Below are 17658 nucleotides of genomic sequence, written 5' to 3'. Positions count from 1 at the left end.
GCCGTATTCAAGATCCCGTCACGTTTGAATTGATTTATTCCCGCCTCTCGGCTCCGTCGGTGCCCTTACATTAACGTTATCACCTGTGGGTGTTTTCACCTGTAACGTGAGCAGAGACTGTTCGGTGCTGTGGTGTTTTAATTAAAGTTAGTGCTGAGTTACAGCCAATCACCTTTCCCTGCCTGACAACACGAGGAACTCCAGGTCCACATTTCATCTACAGGACAACAACAGCATCCTTTCCCCTGCTCACACCGAACAGCTCTCCAGACGCTGGTAGATTTGGTCTGACGGGAGAAAATCCAGTTTCATCAGTGCTCACACGGAGCTGCAGGTGCAGTCAGTCAAGTCCCAGATAGCAAAACTTATGGCCCCACATTTGCCTGACCCACATACTTCCAGATCTGGGCTGTTTCCAGCTGTTATCTTCCAGCATTGTTGAGAGCCAGGAATTGGTCCAGATGTGGATATAGCATCTGACAGTCATGCTTTATGTGTGCCAGATTTTGGCCGAGGAACCGGGCATATACTGAACCTGAAGAAAAACAATATGTGGCCCAACTATTCGCCAAAATAATTTTGCTATCTTGTGTCTGGCAGGTATCCTCCAGTCGATGGTCGTACAGGCTGATCTAACCACTGCGGACTGCAGAGGCCTCCATGTGACTTCAGTGGTACTGCAAAATACTGTTATCAGAACCAGGACTGGATCCTCCCCCCATCTCCTAAACTGACTGATGTTTGTGGTGTGTTAGGACGGACTTGGTGATGTTGATGTTGATGTTGATGTTGATGTTGATGTTGATGATGATGATGATGATGATGGTGGTGGTGGTGGTGGTGGTGGCGAGGATGATGGTGGGGATGATCATGATGTTGTACAGAAGATGGCGCCAACAGTAAACCCTCCTGCTGTGACGTGTGACCTTTGACCCTGCAGGCTCCCACGTGGTTTAATGGAGGGCAGTAGCGGAGACATGCGGACCAGCGAACAGAGAGAAAAGATGAATAAAGTCCGAGCGACAACAACGAGGAAGAGAAGTAAAGAGGAGTTGGAAGTGAAGCAGGATCAGGTGAGACAGAAAGACAGACAGACAGACAGACAGACAGACAGGAGGAGGACGACGACGACTACTGAGTTTAGTGGGTAAACTGGGGGAGCTGGTGAGGATGTCGCTATTAGCTGTTAGCATGCTAATAGGCGGAGGTACACCAAAACACGCTGCTGTTTAACAGCCAGAGCGATAAATACTGAAAATGTTGAGTAACTGACGATGTTACTGTGAAGAGAGCTGACCCCAACTGAAAAGGAAACCAGGCCGAGTCAAGTTAAACCTCAGAGTAATTTATGAAAAGTTCGGGAAAAGAAGAGCGGATTAAAATTATAAAATTCTAAATAGAGTTCTGAATGACAGTGCCTGTAGGTCGATTCTCCTGGAAATGAACAGGCTAATCTAAGCTATAGCTAGATAATGTTATTCTGGAATTGTTAGTTATTAGCTGAAAACAGACAACAGTTAATACAGTACAAATTTAACTGCTAGTTAGTCTTAAGTGCGCAAACAGAGACCCATGCCAATTCCGTTCAGAATCTTTAAATTTTAAGATATTCTGCTTTTTCTCGGACCAAAATAAACACATTTGGACACATCTGAGGACTGGTGATCAATTTGGGACAATTTTTACAAATAATTGAGTAACAGACACTGACGGTTGTAACTGTTTTTTAAGGTAATAAACGCTCATGTTTCTGAACGGAGTTACGTTGTAGTGGAATCTTCCAGGAAAAAAAATTAATTTTAGCTAAAGCTAGCTACTGTTGTACTGGAATCAACAGTGCTATTGGCTATTAACAGCTAATGTTGTAAACAGAAAACATATATTTAACATCTCTCTAATAACGCTGATGATTTCAGTGTAGCATGTTAGCCCCGCTGTTGTGAGACAAATCAAGTCAATTTATTTATTATTTATATAGCACCTAATCATAACAGAGGTTATGTCAGGGCACCTTTCACGTAGAGCAAGTCTAGATCAGACTCTTTATAGTTATATTTACAGAGACCCGACATTTCCCAATGAACAAACAGTTAGAAACCCTGAACATAACCTGGCTCATGATGGGCAGCCGTCTGCCTTGACTGGCTGGGGGGGGGGTTAAGCCTACTCTTTAACTTGGAGAGGGTGTCTGCCTACTTGACCCAAACTGGAAGATGGTTCCACAGTAGAGGAGCCTGTTAATTGAAGGCTCTGCCTCCCATTCTACTTTTGGAAATTCTAGGAACCACAAGTAGGCCTGAATTCTGGGAGCACAGTGTTCTTGTGGGGTAATAGGTACTATGAGCTCCTGAAGATGTGATGGTGCCTGACCATTAATGGCTTTGTAGGTGAGGAGGTGGATTTTATATTCAGTTCTGGATTTTAAAGGGAGCCAATGCAGAGAAGCTAACAGGAGAAAGGAGAAATAACAGGAGAAATATGAAGTCTTTTCCTAGTTCCTGTCAGTACTCATGCAGCAGCGTTCTGGATCAGCTGGAGAGTCTTTAGAGACTCAGTGGGACAGCCTGATAATAAGGAATTACAAGTATCAAGCCTAGAAGTAACAAAAGCATGCACTAGTTTTTCTGCAGCTTTTTGAGACAGGGTATACCTGATTTTTACAATGTTAGGTAGGTGAAAAAAGGAAGTCCTTGAAGGTTGTTTTATGTGACAGTGAAATCAAAGATAACTCCTAGCTTCCTAACAGTGGTGCTGGAGTCCAGGGCAATGTCGTCTAGAGTAACTGTATCATTAGATAATGTGCTTCTGAGGTGTTGGTGGCCAAGTATAATAACTTCAATTTTGTCTGAGTTTAACAGCAGAAGGTTGCTGGTCATCCAAGTCCTTATGTCCTTAAGGCATGTTTGAAGTTTAGTTAATGGTTTGGTTTCATCAGGCGTAATGAACAAGTAAGATTGGGTATCATGTGCATAACAATGGGAGTTTATGGAGTGTTTCCTAATAATATTGCCTAAAGGAAGCATACATAAGGTGAATAGAATTGGCCCAAGCACAGAACCTTGTGGAATTCCATAACTAACTTTTAAGTATATGGAGGATTTATCATTAAAGTGCACAAGCTGAAATCAATCTGATAAATAGGACTTATTTACTTAGGACTTATGTTTTTGAATTGAGTCCGGTGTGGTGTTCAGTCATTTAAATCTGAGTGTCTGTTTCTTCTTCAGATCTTCAACTTCAACAACAAACCTGCTGAGGAAGAGGAGGATGAAGATCTGTCAGACAGCGAGGACAGTGTCTACTCAGGACTGGAGGATTCTGGGAGTGACAGTGAGGATGACGAAGATGAAGAGGAGCAATCAGATGATGATGATGATGATGATGATGATGATGATGTGAAGGCGGGGTCAGAACAGACTCAGCAGGTAGAGTTTACAGCCTGACAGCAGATTGGTTGGTTGTGACTCACCTGTGTGGAAGCTGCTGCTGTTATCAATGTAATGCCGTAGAACGTCATCTGTGTTTTGTTCTACCTATAGACAGAGGAGAGAGAGAAGAAGGGAGGCGTGAAAGAAGAAGAAAATAACGAAGAAGAGTACAAGCACGACTCTTCAGACGAGGAGGTGAGGCCAGTTTATATTTTGAATCAGAGAACCTGTGTGTTCTTCGGGTTCTTATAGGCTCTGTAACATTCAGTTGGGGTTCATGTTTATTCTTCAGGATCTCTGTAATATTCCGTCTGGGTATCAAATGGTCTAGAAGGTTCACTAAAGTTCTGTTATGTTTTTCAGGGTTTTCGAAAACATTCGGTCACATTCTTTAAGGGGCCTTGTTCTGTTGGCTTTCCTAATATTTTTCAGGGGTCCATAATCGTTCCCAGTGCTCTATTGGGCTCCCTAACATTCTCTTGGTTTCTCTACTGTTCTGTCTTTCTACTGTTTGCCAATCCTATATAGGTTACTCTGACATTCTTTAAAGACATCAGTGGTTGTTTGTCGTTCTATTTCCTCTGATGTTCTCGTTGTCCTGCAGGACATCAGGAACACTGTTGGGAACATTCCCATGGAATGGTACAGAGACTTCCCTCACATTGGCTACAATCTGGACGGGAAGAAGATATACAAACCAATCAGGAACAAGGACGAACTGGACGACTTCCTGGACAAAATGGAGAACCCGGACTATTGGTGAGCCTGTTAGCATGATACTAGCTTCTCTATTGGTGTAAAGAGAGAATTCTAACCATGCTAAATAGGTTTTCTCAGCTAACAGTGGTCTGTCTGCAGGAGAACAGTCCATGACAAGCAGACAGGAAGTGACATCGTACTGTCAGATGAACAGGTGGAGCTGGTGAATCGTCTACAGAGGGGACAGTTTGGAGACGTCAACTTCAACGAGTATGAGGTACGCTCAGGTTACTCAGGCTCAACCCCTCAGCTTGTGTTTGTCTTTACAGATGTTCCTGTATTTTCTGTCCACGTTCTCAGATGAACCTTTATTCACCCTTTTCTGCTGGACAAGACTGACACACCTGGACACCTCTTCATGTTGTCTAATAACAGACTTTTAAACATTACATCATCAGATACAGTAAAGCTGAAGTTTTAAGTCATCAGAAACACTGAAGACGAAGTTTTACATCCTCAGATATGTTGAAGAGGAAGTTTTTTTTTTTACGTCCTCAGATGCAGTGAAGAGGAAGTTTTACGTCATTAGATACAGTGAAGAGGAAGTTTTACGTCCTGCGAAGCAGTGAAGAGGAAGTTTTACGTCATGCGAAGCAGTGAAGAGGAAGTTTTACGTTGTTAAATGCAGTGAAGAGGAAGTTTTACGTCATGCGAAGCAGTGAAGAGGAAGTTTTACGTCATGCGAAGCAGTGAAGAGGAAGTTTTACGTTGTTAAATGCATGCATTGTTTTAAGCCTGTTTGACATCAAGTGTTAATCCAAAATATCACTGATACTGACCTTTGCTCCACTTCCTCTTCTTCTTCCTCTTCCTGCTGCTCCTCCTCAGCCCTCAGTGGAGTTCTTCAGTAAAGACGTGATGCTTCATCCGGTCACTAACAGACCTGCAGACAAACGCAGTTTCATCCCGTCCCTGATTGAGAAGGAGAAGGTAAAACACATACACACTGCAGCTTCTACACTGTAAAAATTATACAGACTCTACCTGTTTCTCTCCATCTCTCACCTGTCTGTCTCCACTTATCTGTCTCTCCCTCTCTCACCTGTCTGTCTCTCCTTCTCTGACTTGTCTACAGGTGTCTAAACTGGTCCATGCGATAAAGATGGGTTGGATCAAACCTCGGCGGGTGGAGGATAACAGTAGGGGGCATTATTACAACCTCTGGGCCAGTGAGGACTCCTCCATTCTGGCTAAACACAGGATGCACCTGCCTGCCCCCAAAATCCCTCTACCTGGTCACCAGGAGTCCTACAACCCCCCACCAGAATACCTGTTCACAGACGAGGAGGTAACTCACATGTTGAAGAGCTTACCTGTTTAATTTACTTATAGGTTACAGAATAGATAGAACTCTCCACCTGTCTGTCCACATGTCTTTCAACCTGTCTGTCCACCTGTCTCTCTGCAGCGAGCTCTGTGGGAGCAGCAGGATCCGTCAGACAGGAAGTTACCATTTGTTCCCATGAAGTTCTCAAGCCTCCGCCAGGTTCCTGCGTTTCCACGTTTCATCCACGAGAGGTTTGAGCGCTGCCTTGACCTTTACCTGTGTCCCCGACAGAGGAAAATGAGGGTAACTACCATCAGTTTACTCTTCCACCCAGCGGGTGGCAATGCAGTCTGATAACACCTGAGGAACACCAGACATATCATATAGTAATTTAAAAAAAAAAAAAAAACCTTTGGCCAATCAAAGAACTGGACTGTCCAGGGGCGTTGATCATCAGTATGTGTCTGTCTGTCTTGTCTGTCTGCAGGTGAACGTGAATCCAGAGGATTTGATCCCAAAACTCCCCAAACCCAAAGACCTGCAGCCGTTTCCTACGACACAGTCTCTGGTACATAAACACGTTTGTCTTTTTATACTTGTGTTTAAATATGGACATAACTTCTCCCATTTTCAGTCTCTCCTGAGCATAATCATGGTGATGACCTCAGCTGTTCACATGAAAAGTGAAATATATAGTTTCCCCCCTGCCTACTGTCTCACCTCCACACCCATAACCAGTCACTGAGAAAGGTTGCTCTGATGTCAGATTGTTTCTCAAAGGTACAGAAATGGTCAGACACAGACCCCACAAATCTGATGTCAGAGAGGTTTGGTCGATGGGATCACTTGCACCTTAAAACCCAGTCTGAACCTTCAAAAGGTCCTTAGAGGTAACCTTTCCAGACCGACTCAATGGCGGCACAAATCAGAACTGTCCTCACAGTGCAGGAATGTCCTCAGTGTGATGGTTTATAACTGAAACTAGTCCTCACAAACATAGATGTACAAGTAGTGTACACACACACACACTCCCAGCAGACAGGTGTCTCCTCAATAATGTGATGTACCTGTGTATTACCTGTGTCTGTGTGTGTTCAGGTGTACCGGGGTCACAGTGGTCTGGTTCGGTCCATCAGTGTGTCTCCATCAGGACAGTGGCTTGCTTCAGGTAACTCGCCTATCAAAACATGCTCCATCTGTATGACAACATGCTGCAGGTTGTTTGAAGGCATGGCCACTCGTTGCTATAGTATCACCACACTCAGTCCTGTGGAGCAGCTCAGTGTTTTTTCTTCATTCGATGTTTTAAATGTTTCTTTAATGATCTGTTGAATGTTTACCCATCACAGTTTATGTTCTGAACACCAGATTGAATTATTTTACTGTGTGTAGTCGTACTGTGTATATCCAGGTATTGATGAGGTAAATTAGAATGAATTGGTATGAATCATTTGTTTATCATGTATTCTTTGTTTTATAATCTATTTACTTTACCGCTGTGTCCTTATGAACACTGCTCGTGTGCCTGTTGGGATTTTATGTAGTTGGAGAAAGTGAAGACATCATGCTAAATGTATTCCAGATGTTCAGTGCTGAAGCGTCTTTCTCTGTAGCTGTGCTATGATTCCAGCCATAGATACAGCTTAAATTAGTATAGTGAACATCTTGAAGCTTTTGCCAGTTGGTTAATATCAAGTTGTTTCTGGGCAAATAGGCAATCATGGTCCTTTCCTTTGTTTCTCTTCGAGAGATTTCTTCTATGACTTGGAGGTTTGTTTTGTTTTTTTATCTATCGCAAAAATTAATAATATCTCAACAATTTTTTTTTTTTTTTTTTTTTGTTGTTGTGTTCAGTGTATCAAACGGGTAACCTTAGTATATACAGTAACTGTGTGTGTACTGTAGGATGTAGGATGGGAATAAAGATTCCATTCCAATTCCAAAAGAACCGTCTCAAAATTAACCTCCATCGATGCCAATTAATGTTATAGTTTTATCGATGTTTTATCGAGTTCAGAGTATAAGGCTCAGGCGCCCTATACCCCAGGCCTATATACGCCGCTCGCAAAAAGCGCGTGAGGCTCTCGCAAATTACGCTGAAGAAGCCCCCTCCTCCAAAGCTGGTGTCAGTGTTTAAATGAAGTGATGAAGAATGAAGTGAACTAAACTGGTCATGAAAGAGAAAAAAAAACATGATAGTGAACAGAAGTAACAGCAGTCAGGTCAGGTGAGGTCTGATGTCAGAAATTGCTCTCTGATGTGTTGATGTTACAGGAATGCTAAGTTGATGTGCGCTGTCTTGCTCTCTCGCTTGGTCTGTCTTTTTTTTCAAACTCGCTGGACAGTGCATTTCTCTCTCTGTCTGTGTCTCCAACCTCACTGGACAGTACGTTTCTTTGTTCTGTCTCATTCTCTTACCTCACTGGACAGTGCGTTTCTTTGTTCTGTCTCATTCTCTAACCTTGCTGGACCGTGCGTTTCTTGGTCTGTCTGTGTCTCCAACCTCACTGGACCGTGCGTTTCTTGGTCTGTCTGTGTCTCCAACCTCACTGGACCGTGCGTTTCTTGGTCTGTCTGTGTCTCCAACCTCGCTGGACCATGCGTTTCTTGGTCTGTCTCATTCTCTAACCTCGCTGGACCGTGCGTTTCTTGGTCTGTCTGTGTCTCCAACCTTGCTGGACCGTGCGTTTCTTTGTTCTGTGTCATTCTCTAACCTCACTGGACCGTGGGTTTCTTTGTTCTGTCTCATTCTCTAACCTCACTGGACCGTGCGTTTCTTCGTCTGTCTGTGTCTCCAACCTCACTGGACCGTGCGTTTCTTTGTTCTGTCTCATTCTCTAACCTCGCTGGACTGTGCGTTTCTTGTTCTGTCTCATTCTCTAACCTCGCTGGACAGTGCGTTTCTTGGTCTGTCTGTGTCTCCAACCTCACTGGACCGTGCGTTTCTTGGTCTGTCTGTGTCTCCAACCTCACTGGACCGTGCGTTTCTTGTTCTGTCTCATTCTCTAACCTCGCTGGACCGTGCGTTTCTTTGTTCTGTCTCATTCTCTAACCTCGCTGGACCGTGCGTTTCTTGTTCTGTCTCATTCTCTAACCTCGCTGGACCGTGCGTTTCTTTGTTCTGTCTCATTCTCTAACCTCGCTGGACCGTGCGTTTCTTGTTCTGTCTCATTCTCTAACCTCACTGGACCGTGCGTTTCTTGGTCTGTCTGTGTCTCCAACCTCACTGGACCGTGCGTTTCTTGGTCTGTCTCATTCTCTAACCTCACTAAACCGTGCGTTTCTTGGTCTGTCTGTGTCTCCAACCTCACTGGACCGTGCGTTTCTTGGTCTGTCTCATTCTCTAACCTCACTAAACCGTGCGTTTCTTGGTCTGTCTGCGTCTCCAACCTCACTGGACAGTGCGTTTCTTGTTCTGTCTCATTCTCTAACCTCACTAAACCGTGCGTTTCTTGGTCTGTCTGTGTCTCCAACCTCACTGGACCGTGCGTTTCTTGGTCTGTCTCATTCTCTAACCTCACTAAACCGTGCGTTTCTTGGTCTGTCTGTGTCTCCAACCTCACTGGACAGTGCGTTTCTTGTTCTGTCTCATTCTCTAACCTCGCTGGACCATGCGTTTCTTGGTCTGTCTGTCTCTCCAACCTCGCTGGACCGTGCGTTTCTTGGTCTGTCTCATTCTCTAACCTTGCTGGACAGTGCGTTTCTTTGTTCTGTCTCATTCTCTAACCTCACTAAACCGTGCGTTTCTTGGTCTGTCTGTGTCTCCAACCTCACTGGACCGTGCGTTTCTTGGTCTGTCTCATTCTCTAACCTCACTAAACCGTGCGTTTCTTGGTCTGTCTGTGTCTCCAACCTCACTGGACCGTGCGTTTCTTGGTCTGTCTCATTCTCTAACCTCACTAAACCGTGCGTTTCTTGGTCTGTCTGCGTCTCCAACCTCACTGGACAGTGCGTTTCTTGTTCTGTCTCATTCTCTAACCTCACTAAACCGTGCGTTTCTTGGTCTGTCTGTGTCTCCAACCTCACTGGACCGTGCGTTTCTTGGTCTGTCTCATTCTCTAACCTCACTAAACCGTGCGTTTCTTGGTCTGTCTGTGTCTCCAACCTCACTGGACAGTGCGTTTCTTGTTCTGTCTCATTCTCTAACCTCACTGGACCGTGCGTTTCTTGGTCTGTCTGTGTCTCCAACCTCACTGGACCGTGCGTTTCTTGGTCTGTCTCATTCTCTAACCTCACTGGACCGTGCGTTTCTTGGTCTGTCTGTGTCTCCAACCTCACTGGACCGTGCGTTTCTTGGTCTGTCTGTGTCTCCAACCTCACTGGACCGTGCGTTTCTTGGTCTGTCTCATTCTCTAACCTTGCTGGACCGTGCGTTTCTTGGTCTGTCTGTGTCTCCAACCTCACTGGACAGTGCGTTTCTTTGTTCTGTCTCATTCTCTAACCTCACTGGACAGTGCGTTTCTTTGGTCTGTCTCATTCTCTAACCTTGCTGGACCGTGCGTTTCTTGGTCTGTCTGTGTCTCCAACCTCACTGGACAGTGCGTTTCTTTGTTCTGTCTCATTCTCTAACCTCGCTGGATCGTGCGTTTCTTGGTCTGTCTGTGTCTCCAACCTCGCTGGACCGTGCGTTTCTTGGTCTGTCTCATTCTCTAACCTTGCTGGACAGTGCGTTTCTTTGTTCTGTCTCAGTCTCTAACCTCGCTGGACCGTGCGTTTCTTGGTCTGTCTGTGTCTTGCTTACCCACCACTTCCAGGGCTGTGTTCTGTGACTTTGTATCTGACAAAGGAGAGAGTTAAATACAACTATGTCTTACTTTTGATAAACGCCAGCAGGCAGCAGTGTTTACAAACTCAAGCTTGGAGTACATTAACTTAACTACATTGTGCATGAACTTGCGTTCAATGCGCATGCACGAAATGAAAATCAGGCTCTCCAGCAGCAACCTCTGTGGAGACCAGTCCGGACAATATATGGAAGTGATGGAGCTCCTCATAGGTGCAATGATTATCTAATTTCTCAGTCAAGGTTAAGTTACGATTCTGGACTAATGCAAAATGGAAAGCCATGGATTGACATTGATTATTGATTAAATATTGAATTTAAAATGTTGATTAGCTGGTCATACTGGGAAATATGGATTAATATCACTCAGTAAATAATAAACATCAAGTCTTCAGTAAAGCCACAGTACAAATAGTATTTTATATTTGAAAATGTATAAAAGGAAGAACCAGTATAAATGGGCCTGGTGCAGCTGATAAAATTAATAAACCTGCTGCCACAGCCTATAGGCTGATGTATAATATTGTGAGGACTGGACTAATTACCAGGCAGCAGAGCCAAAGATCAGTGTTATTTTTTATTATTTTCTCCAATTTCTTATTTATATCAATGTTAACATTCCATTCAATAAATATTGATTGTTTATACCTCATTCTGTTCTGTATAGGTCTACTTATTCTTAGACTGACAGATGGAGCATCCTGTTTTTAAATGAGGGAAGATTGTAGTGGGAGCACTGGGGGTCAGGTGTGACTGCTGGGCAAAAACCTGTGTTGGCCTACTTTTGTTCCACACAGAAAATTGAGCAGGTTATCTTTAAGGGAATCAATGAAGAATTGGACTGATAAGGAGAATCAACAATTGCATTGGTATCAATAAAATCTTATCAATTCCCATCCCTAGTGTACTGTGTGTACTGGCACTGCGTACTTCCAGGAAGTGATGATGGCTCTGTGTATATAACTGTGTACTGGCACTGTGTAAATCCAGGTAGTGATGATGGCTCTGTGAGGTTCTGGGAGGTGTCTTCATCCCGCTGTATGAAGACGGTCCAGGTGGGCGGAGCTGTGAAGAACGTGGCCTGGAACCCAAACCCGTCTGTCTGTCTGCTGGCTGTTGCCCTGTAAGGACCTGTCTATGTAACTGTTAAACTGTCTACATGTCTGTCTACATGACTGACTGTGATCCTAACCAACCTGTCTGTGTCTCTCTGATGACCTGTTTCTCTCTCACAGTCCAGTTCAGTGTGCTTTAATGTCATGAATGTCAGGTGATCAATATTACCAAAGCGACAAGGACAATACAACTAAATGTTGTATGAGATGAGAAAAAAGTATATAATTCATTAAGTAAAATATACATAGATTAAAGAAAACAAGAAAATGGGGGGAAAAGTTAAACGTGTGTGTGTGTGTGTGTGTGTGTGTGTGTGTGTGTGTGTGTGTGTGTGTGTGTGTGTGTGTGTGTGTGTGTGTGTATACTAGGCTGTCTAGATAATTATTTATCAGATTCAGTGATGTTTTAATGATGTGTCCCTCAGTTTGTGACATGCAGTCATATATTGTGCAGCTAAATCTGCTGCATGTCCCTCTCCTAATAGAATCTGTTGCCTTTCCCCATCATCAACTCTGTGAAGTTTGGGATTAAGAGTCTCCTAGTCTCTTAAAGTATTCCACTCAGATAATATTATATCGGTCACATTTTAAGAGGACATGTATCTCTGTTGTGCAGTTCCAAGAGAATCTTTGCTCTGTTGATAGCTGGACCTGTGTCGTCCCGTCTCTATGGTTAGACTTTGGTCACTGAGTCTGTATTTGATCAGGATCTGTCTCTACTCTGTGTCTCTGGCAGTAACGAGATATTGATATTTTGGTTTCCTGAGATCTGGGCTTCTTTTGGAAGATCATAATTTTAGATTTGTTAAAATTGATTGTCAGGGCCCAGTTCTGACAGTACTGCTCCAGGAGGTCCAGGTCCTGCCGTAGTCCTTGCTGTGTGGGTGATAGCAACACTAGGTCATCAGCCTAGAGCAGGAATTTAACTTCCTTATTGTTAAGGGTTGAGCTATAATTCCAGATTGCTCCAGCAGTACAGCTGGGTCATTAACATAGATGTTAATCTACATGCATCTGACATGCATCGATTTAATCATGACAAAGTTTACCCCCCCACACCGATTTTGAGGATTTTATACAATAATCACTCTTACCAAATAGAATTGAAAGCCTTTCTGAAATTAATGAAACATGCAAAGATTTTACCCTTAGAGTGTAAACGTGGTCAGTAGTGGGGGGATATGCCCTTTAGTCAAGGATTGTGTTCAATAAAGAAAGCCTGCATGGGGGCATTGATAATGCTGCAACCCCCCCCCAGATTACTGCTCACACAGATGCCTCAGTAGGTGTTTGGGTCTGATTTATGATGTGATATGATATGATATGATATGATGTATTTGGGAAAGAAGCCCCTGGCTCCAGATCTGGGGAAAGCAACGTGACTGAAGAATGAGACTGAACAACTGAAATTGGGCCTGTCTCAGCCCAGGGAGCTGATTTGAACAGAAACCCCAAAAGTTGACAGAAATCACGTTATCCTGCCTCATCACTCTGATTCAGGCAGTTAACTGAAGCACATGAGCTGGTGTTTGTGTGAAGGAGTTTAAACAAACATCACAGACAGTGCACGTGGAGTCCCACTGAAGACCGTGTGCTACCTCTGGCCAGACTGGATCAAGCATCATTTAAGTGTTTATATAGGCTGTGGCATAAATCCAGTGGGTTTTACTGATCACCGCCATGTACTACATAGTGTTATGTTTTTATGAGGAATGTCAGACTGAATAGTGCATACTGCCGTTTTAACACTGCCCTGTTATAGGACAAAGATTTTAGAGGCGCTTGTGAATATTTTTGGATCGCCCGCAGAGCTTCTAATTCTGACTTCGGTTGTATTCAGCCGTCGTGGGACTTTGGCAAAACTGTCAGATTAAACAGATATGTCATTAGTACACAGGAACATAACCAGGTCTGTGAGAGATCTAAAGACTGGAGAGGTGGTGCTGCAGGGTTTGGAAGAAACCACAGGCTTTCGATGGCTTATTGAATCCCTTAAATCTAAAAAGTGGGCTCTGGTTGACCTGCTGGGTCGAACAGCCCAGTTTTCTGGGCGTCCACAGGATGGATGCTCAGTTCTCTGATTTGAACAGAAACCCCAAAGTTGACAGAAATCACGTTATCCTGCCTCATCACTCTGATTCAGGCAGTTAACTGAAGCACATGAGCTGGTGTTTGTGTGAAGGAGTTTAAACAAACATCACAGACAGTGTGAAGACCGTGTGCTACCTCTGGCCAGACTGGATCAAGCATCATTTAAGTGTTTATATAGGCTGTGGCATAAATCCAGTGGGTTTTACTGATCACCACCATGTACTGCATAGTGTTATGTTTTTATGAGGAATGTCAGACTGAATAGTGCATACTGTTAACACTGCCCTGTTATAGGACAAAGATTTTAGAAATATTTTTGGATAGCTTCTAATTCTGACTTGTATTCATGGGACTTTGGCAAAACTGTCAGATTAAACAGATATGTCATTAGTACACAGGAACATAACCAGGTCTGTGAGAGATCTAAAGACTGGAGAGGTGGTGCTGCAGGGTTTGGAAGAAACCACAGGCTTATTGAATCCCTTAAATCTAAAAAGTGGGCTCTGGTTGACCTGCTGGGTCGAACAGCCCAGGGAGCTGTGGTCAGATCACGTTTTCTGGACGTCACACGGATGGATGCTCAGTCTCAGTTCTTTTTTAATCTGGAGAAGGAAAAACTGCCTGTGTATGCTGATGATGTCATAGTCTTAGTAAACAAAGAGAGGGGGATTGACCTCTGGGAGAAAAATGTATCTCTCTTTGGTTTAATATCTTCTGCCACAGTTAACTGGATGAAACCGGAGGCTGTGATTGTGGAAAAGTGGTTTAAGGATCAGCTCACTCTACCTGAAGGTCTGGCCTTGAGAAAAGGTGGTCTGAAGTATTTGGGAGTCTTTGTAGGGAACGAACAGTTTTTACAGGAATAACCAGGAGATTGCTTTAGAAAAGGTTGAAGAAAAAAATCGGTCTCTTCTACCTAAACTGTCCTACAGAGGTCATGTGCTTATTATCAATAACCTATTAGGATGCTGTGATGTGTAGGAGGAGACCAACTCATTTTTGGACCGATGCTGATGTGAATCTGGACTTCACGTAAAAGAAAGAAGTACTTTGTTTTAAATGAAGCTCTGTTCTCCCTGACGACCTGTCTCTCTCTCTGTCTCTGGGTTTCAGGGACTCGGTGGTGTTGATCCTGTCTCCCTCTCTAGCAGACAGACAGGTTGTCTTGTCGTCAGAGCAACTCCTCTCGGGTCAGCAGGAGGCTGAGCCAACAGACGAAGCGGGGCCTGTCATCTGGAGCGTGGCTGAGGGGGAGGAGCTAAACCAGGGGATCCGCCTCAGAATACAACATCCCAAAGTGAGAAAACACTGATTGATTATAGAATCCTGATCAGTACCTGGGATAAACTAACTGATGTCGATGCTGTATTGATCCCTCAGGCAGTCCACCAGGTGTCGTGGCATGCTAAAGGAGACTACCTGGCGTCTATGATGCCGGATCACTCGAGCCACCTGCAGGTTTTCATACACCAGGTTAGCCGGAGGCGGAGCCAGAATCCCTTCAGGAGGAACAAAGGTCTGGTTCAGTGCGTATCCTTCCACCCCATCCGGCCCTACTTCTTCGTGGCCACGCAGCGCTCTGTCCGCATCTACAACCTGGTCAAACAGGAAATGACCAAAAAACTACAGGCCAACTCCAAGTGGATCTCCAGCATGGCCATCCACCCTGGGGGTAACCAAATCCACCAGATCTACCACAACACCAAACTCACCATGACGCAAACTGATTTAACTTTTTTTAATCACAAACCATGGTTTGTCATTAGTTATGTCACACCGGTGCTGAGGGGCAGAGCTTCTATCTCATCTTTCTGTCTTCTGTCTGCAGGTGATCATGTGATCTGTGGGAGTTATGACTGCAGGCTGAGCTGGTTCGACCTCGACCTCTCAACCAAACCGTACAAGATGTTACGGTGCGTACCTGTCGGTCAAAGCCCAACCTGTCGGTCTAACTCAACACCTGTCGTTGATCTAGTAGATGAATCCGCACGTCACGGATTTGGTCATAAATTGATTAGGTTTTAATTGTTGCTACTTTGTGTTGTAGCATTGATGGTATTGATCATATTGGTCACTTCCTGTCTGCAGACACCATAAGAAGGCAGTGAGGGGCGTGGCCTATCACAGAGTCTACCCGCTGTTCGCGTCAGCGTCCGATGACGGATCAGTGATAGTCTGTCATGGGACTGTTTACAAGTAATATATACACACACACTTAAACACAATAATACATGGAAAAACAGAACTTAACACTAACATTTACCCCCCCCAGTGACCTGCTGCAGAACCCGTTGATCGTCCCGGTGAAGGTCCTCAGAGGTCATGTGACCACTCATGACCTCGGTGTTCTAGATGTGACCTTCCATCCCACACAGCCCTGGATCTTCTCCTCTGGAGCTGACGCCACCATCCGCCTCTTCACTTAGCAATGTGCCCGGCAACCAACCAACAACCTGTCCAGCAACCGACCACCCAACGAGGCGGTGATGAGGTTGCTAGGATACAGGCAGTTGTAGAAACGATGCTGTTTGACTGTTTTCGTCTTTAACCTGAAAACTGTTTTTTTTGTTTTTTCCTCTTTGTTTGTTTTTAATTAAACTTAGACTTTCTGACCTGTTTGTTTGTAGCATCATCAGCTGTGTGCTGTTTCCATGGTGATTCAGGAGTCTGACCACATGGCGCCCTTTGGTGTTTTTTTCAGATCAGCTTTTAATTCTTCCAGCTGCTTTTTTTTTTCTGCCGACAGAGTCACAGCTCTCATTGTTTTTGATCGGGTGAAGTGATGCAGGTGAACTCTGAAAAAACATAACAGCACATGAAACTGAGGTGTGACTGTTGGAGCTACTGGTTTTGATGTAGTGTTACTAATAAACACTTTACCACAATGATGTTTGATAGGAAATAATCAGTTACATATCAGTTTATCAGAAACATGTCTCTGCTGGAACAAACTGTGCAGGCAGATCTCCAGATCCAGTCCAGACCTGAGTACATTCAGTCAAGTACTGAACCTAAATACAAACTTTAAGTACTTGTACTTTTCTTGAGTATTCAAATTTTTTATGACTTTATATTATAACTGCATGACATTTATCTTCAAGGATGCAGACTTTACTCTCAGAACACCTGACCAGTTTCTAAATGAAGCACTTTCACAGATTAAAGTAACCGACAGAAAACTACGTAGTATCAGCTTCACCTTGAGGAGCAGCTACAACAGTAAACCGCTTTAGTAATAACTAGTAGTAGTCCGTAATGATATTCTGAAATATAAAAAAAAGTAATTTCTTTTACTTTTGATCATTAAGTGCTTGAGTATGTTTACGTGTGGCACCGGTACTTTTGGTAAAGGTAAGACACCACAGATGAATAGATGATAAAAAATGTAACTAATACATATCACCATTTAACTTCCCCCGTTGATTACTTACATTAACAATTATTTTTTGTATAACAAGTTTGCTGAAATGTTGTTTAAATATCCAAATGAGGCATTATAAAATTAAATGTGCTAATTTGTTTAAATTCCCAGAACAGAAATCTGAACATTGGATGAAGCCATTCAAACTTCTTTTCATTCTTTTGACAGTCAAAAGTTTTTTACAGAGGGGATATCTCTTCATGGATCAAAAAATTCATTTTTGACATGCTTTTAGGAATAAAATGTGACGTAAATCAGGCTGTGAATAATGTATGAACAAACCCCTCATGACACCCCCCCCACACACACACACACACACTATTTACGAAATTGTGGATGGTACGAAGGAAATGACCTTGGATGGGTCAGGTAACACTGCAGGAGAGAGAGAGCTTTGCAATGATACCAGTGAGGACATGGCGCGTTAGAATCCAAACTTTCGATGAATTTAAGAGAAATCTACAGACGCAAATAGACAAAGTGTAGTAAAATAAACACTTGAATGTGTATTTGCGATGTTTTCTTTTTACTATTCTGAAAGATGTTTTATGAAAGCAAAACAGCCCAAAATCTCAAAATCGACCAGTTCATGAAAAAGTGTTTTTGCCCGTAGTGTAAAGAATCTAAAAAGACTGTGTACTGCAGACTCCAATACCACATCTTCACCTCAGCCTCCAAACTCTGCACCATCCATCTGTGAAAAATAAAAATCTCACTTTGGCATGGCAGGCTTGTGGTTTTATTTTGAAGTTTGAAAGATGCAAGCTTTCATGAGCTTCACAGAAACTCACCGC

At 43.6% G+C, this 17658-nt stretch overlaps 1 protein-coding gene across 1 annotated transcript; it reads left to right on the top strand.

The window, feature by feature from the left end:
* Window positions 1–66: 66 nt before the first annotated feature.
* Window positions 67–16932, top strand: bop1 (BOP1 ribosomal biogenesis factor). Its single transcript, XM_040120901.1, has 18 exons — window positions 67–334; window positions 601–746; window positions 941–1073; window positions 3228–3425; window positions 3540–3623; window positions 4033–4187; window positions 4287–4404; window positions 5016–5117; window positions 5263–5475; window positions 5596–5757; window positions 5942–6022; window positions 6553–6622; window positions 11228–11360; window positions 14557–14740; window positions 14824–15115; window positions 15272–15356; window positions 15532–15639; window positions 15716–16932. The coding sequence occupies exons 3-18, from the start codon at window positions 957–959 to the stop codon at window positions 15867–15869; spliced, it is 2256 nt and encodes a 751-aa protein (XP_039976835.1). The 5' UTR covers window positions 67–334; window positions 601–746; window positions 941–956; the 3' UTR covers window positions 15870–16932.
* The last annotated feature ends 726 nt before the right edge of the window (window positions 16933–17658 follow it).

Source organism: Xiphias gladius, chromosome 24, assembly GCF_016859285.1.
Source record: "Xiphias gladius isolate SHS-SW01 ecotype Sanya breed wild chromosome 24, ASM1685928v1, whole genome shotgun sequence".
Lineage (NCBI taxonomy): Eukaryota > Metazoa > Chordata > Actinopteri > Istiophoriformes > Xiphiidae > Xiphias > Xiphias gladius.
Note: the sequence above shows the minus strand (reverse complement) of the source record. Positions and strands in the feature narration are given on the sequence as shown.

Bases quoted from the DNA above. Each gene is read 5' to 3' on its own strand.
- bop1 (XM_040120901.1), top strand. From the start codon at position 957: ATGGAGGGCAGTAGCGGAGACATGCGGACCAGCGAACAGAGAGAAAAG. The intron at 1,074-3,227 runs GTGAGACAGAAA...TTTCTTCTTCAG, and splicing joins TGGAAGTGAAGCAGGATCAG to ATCTTCAACTTCAACAACAA. The intron at 15,116-15,271 runs GTAACCAAATCC...TTCTGTCTGCAG, and splicing joins CATGGCCATCCACCCTGGGG to GTGATCATGTGATCTGTGGG.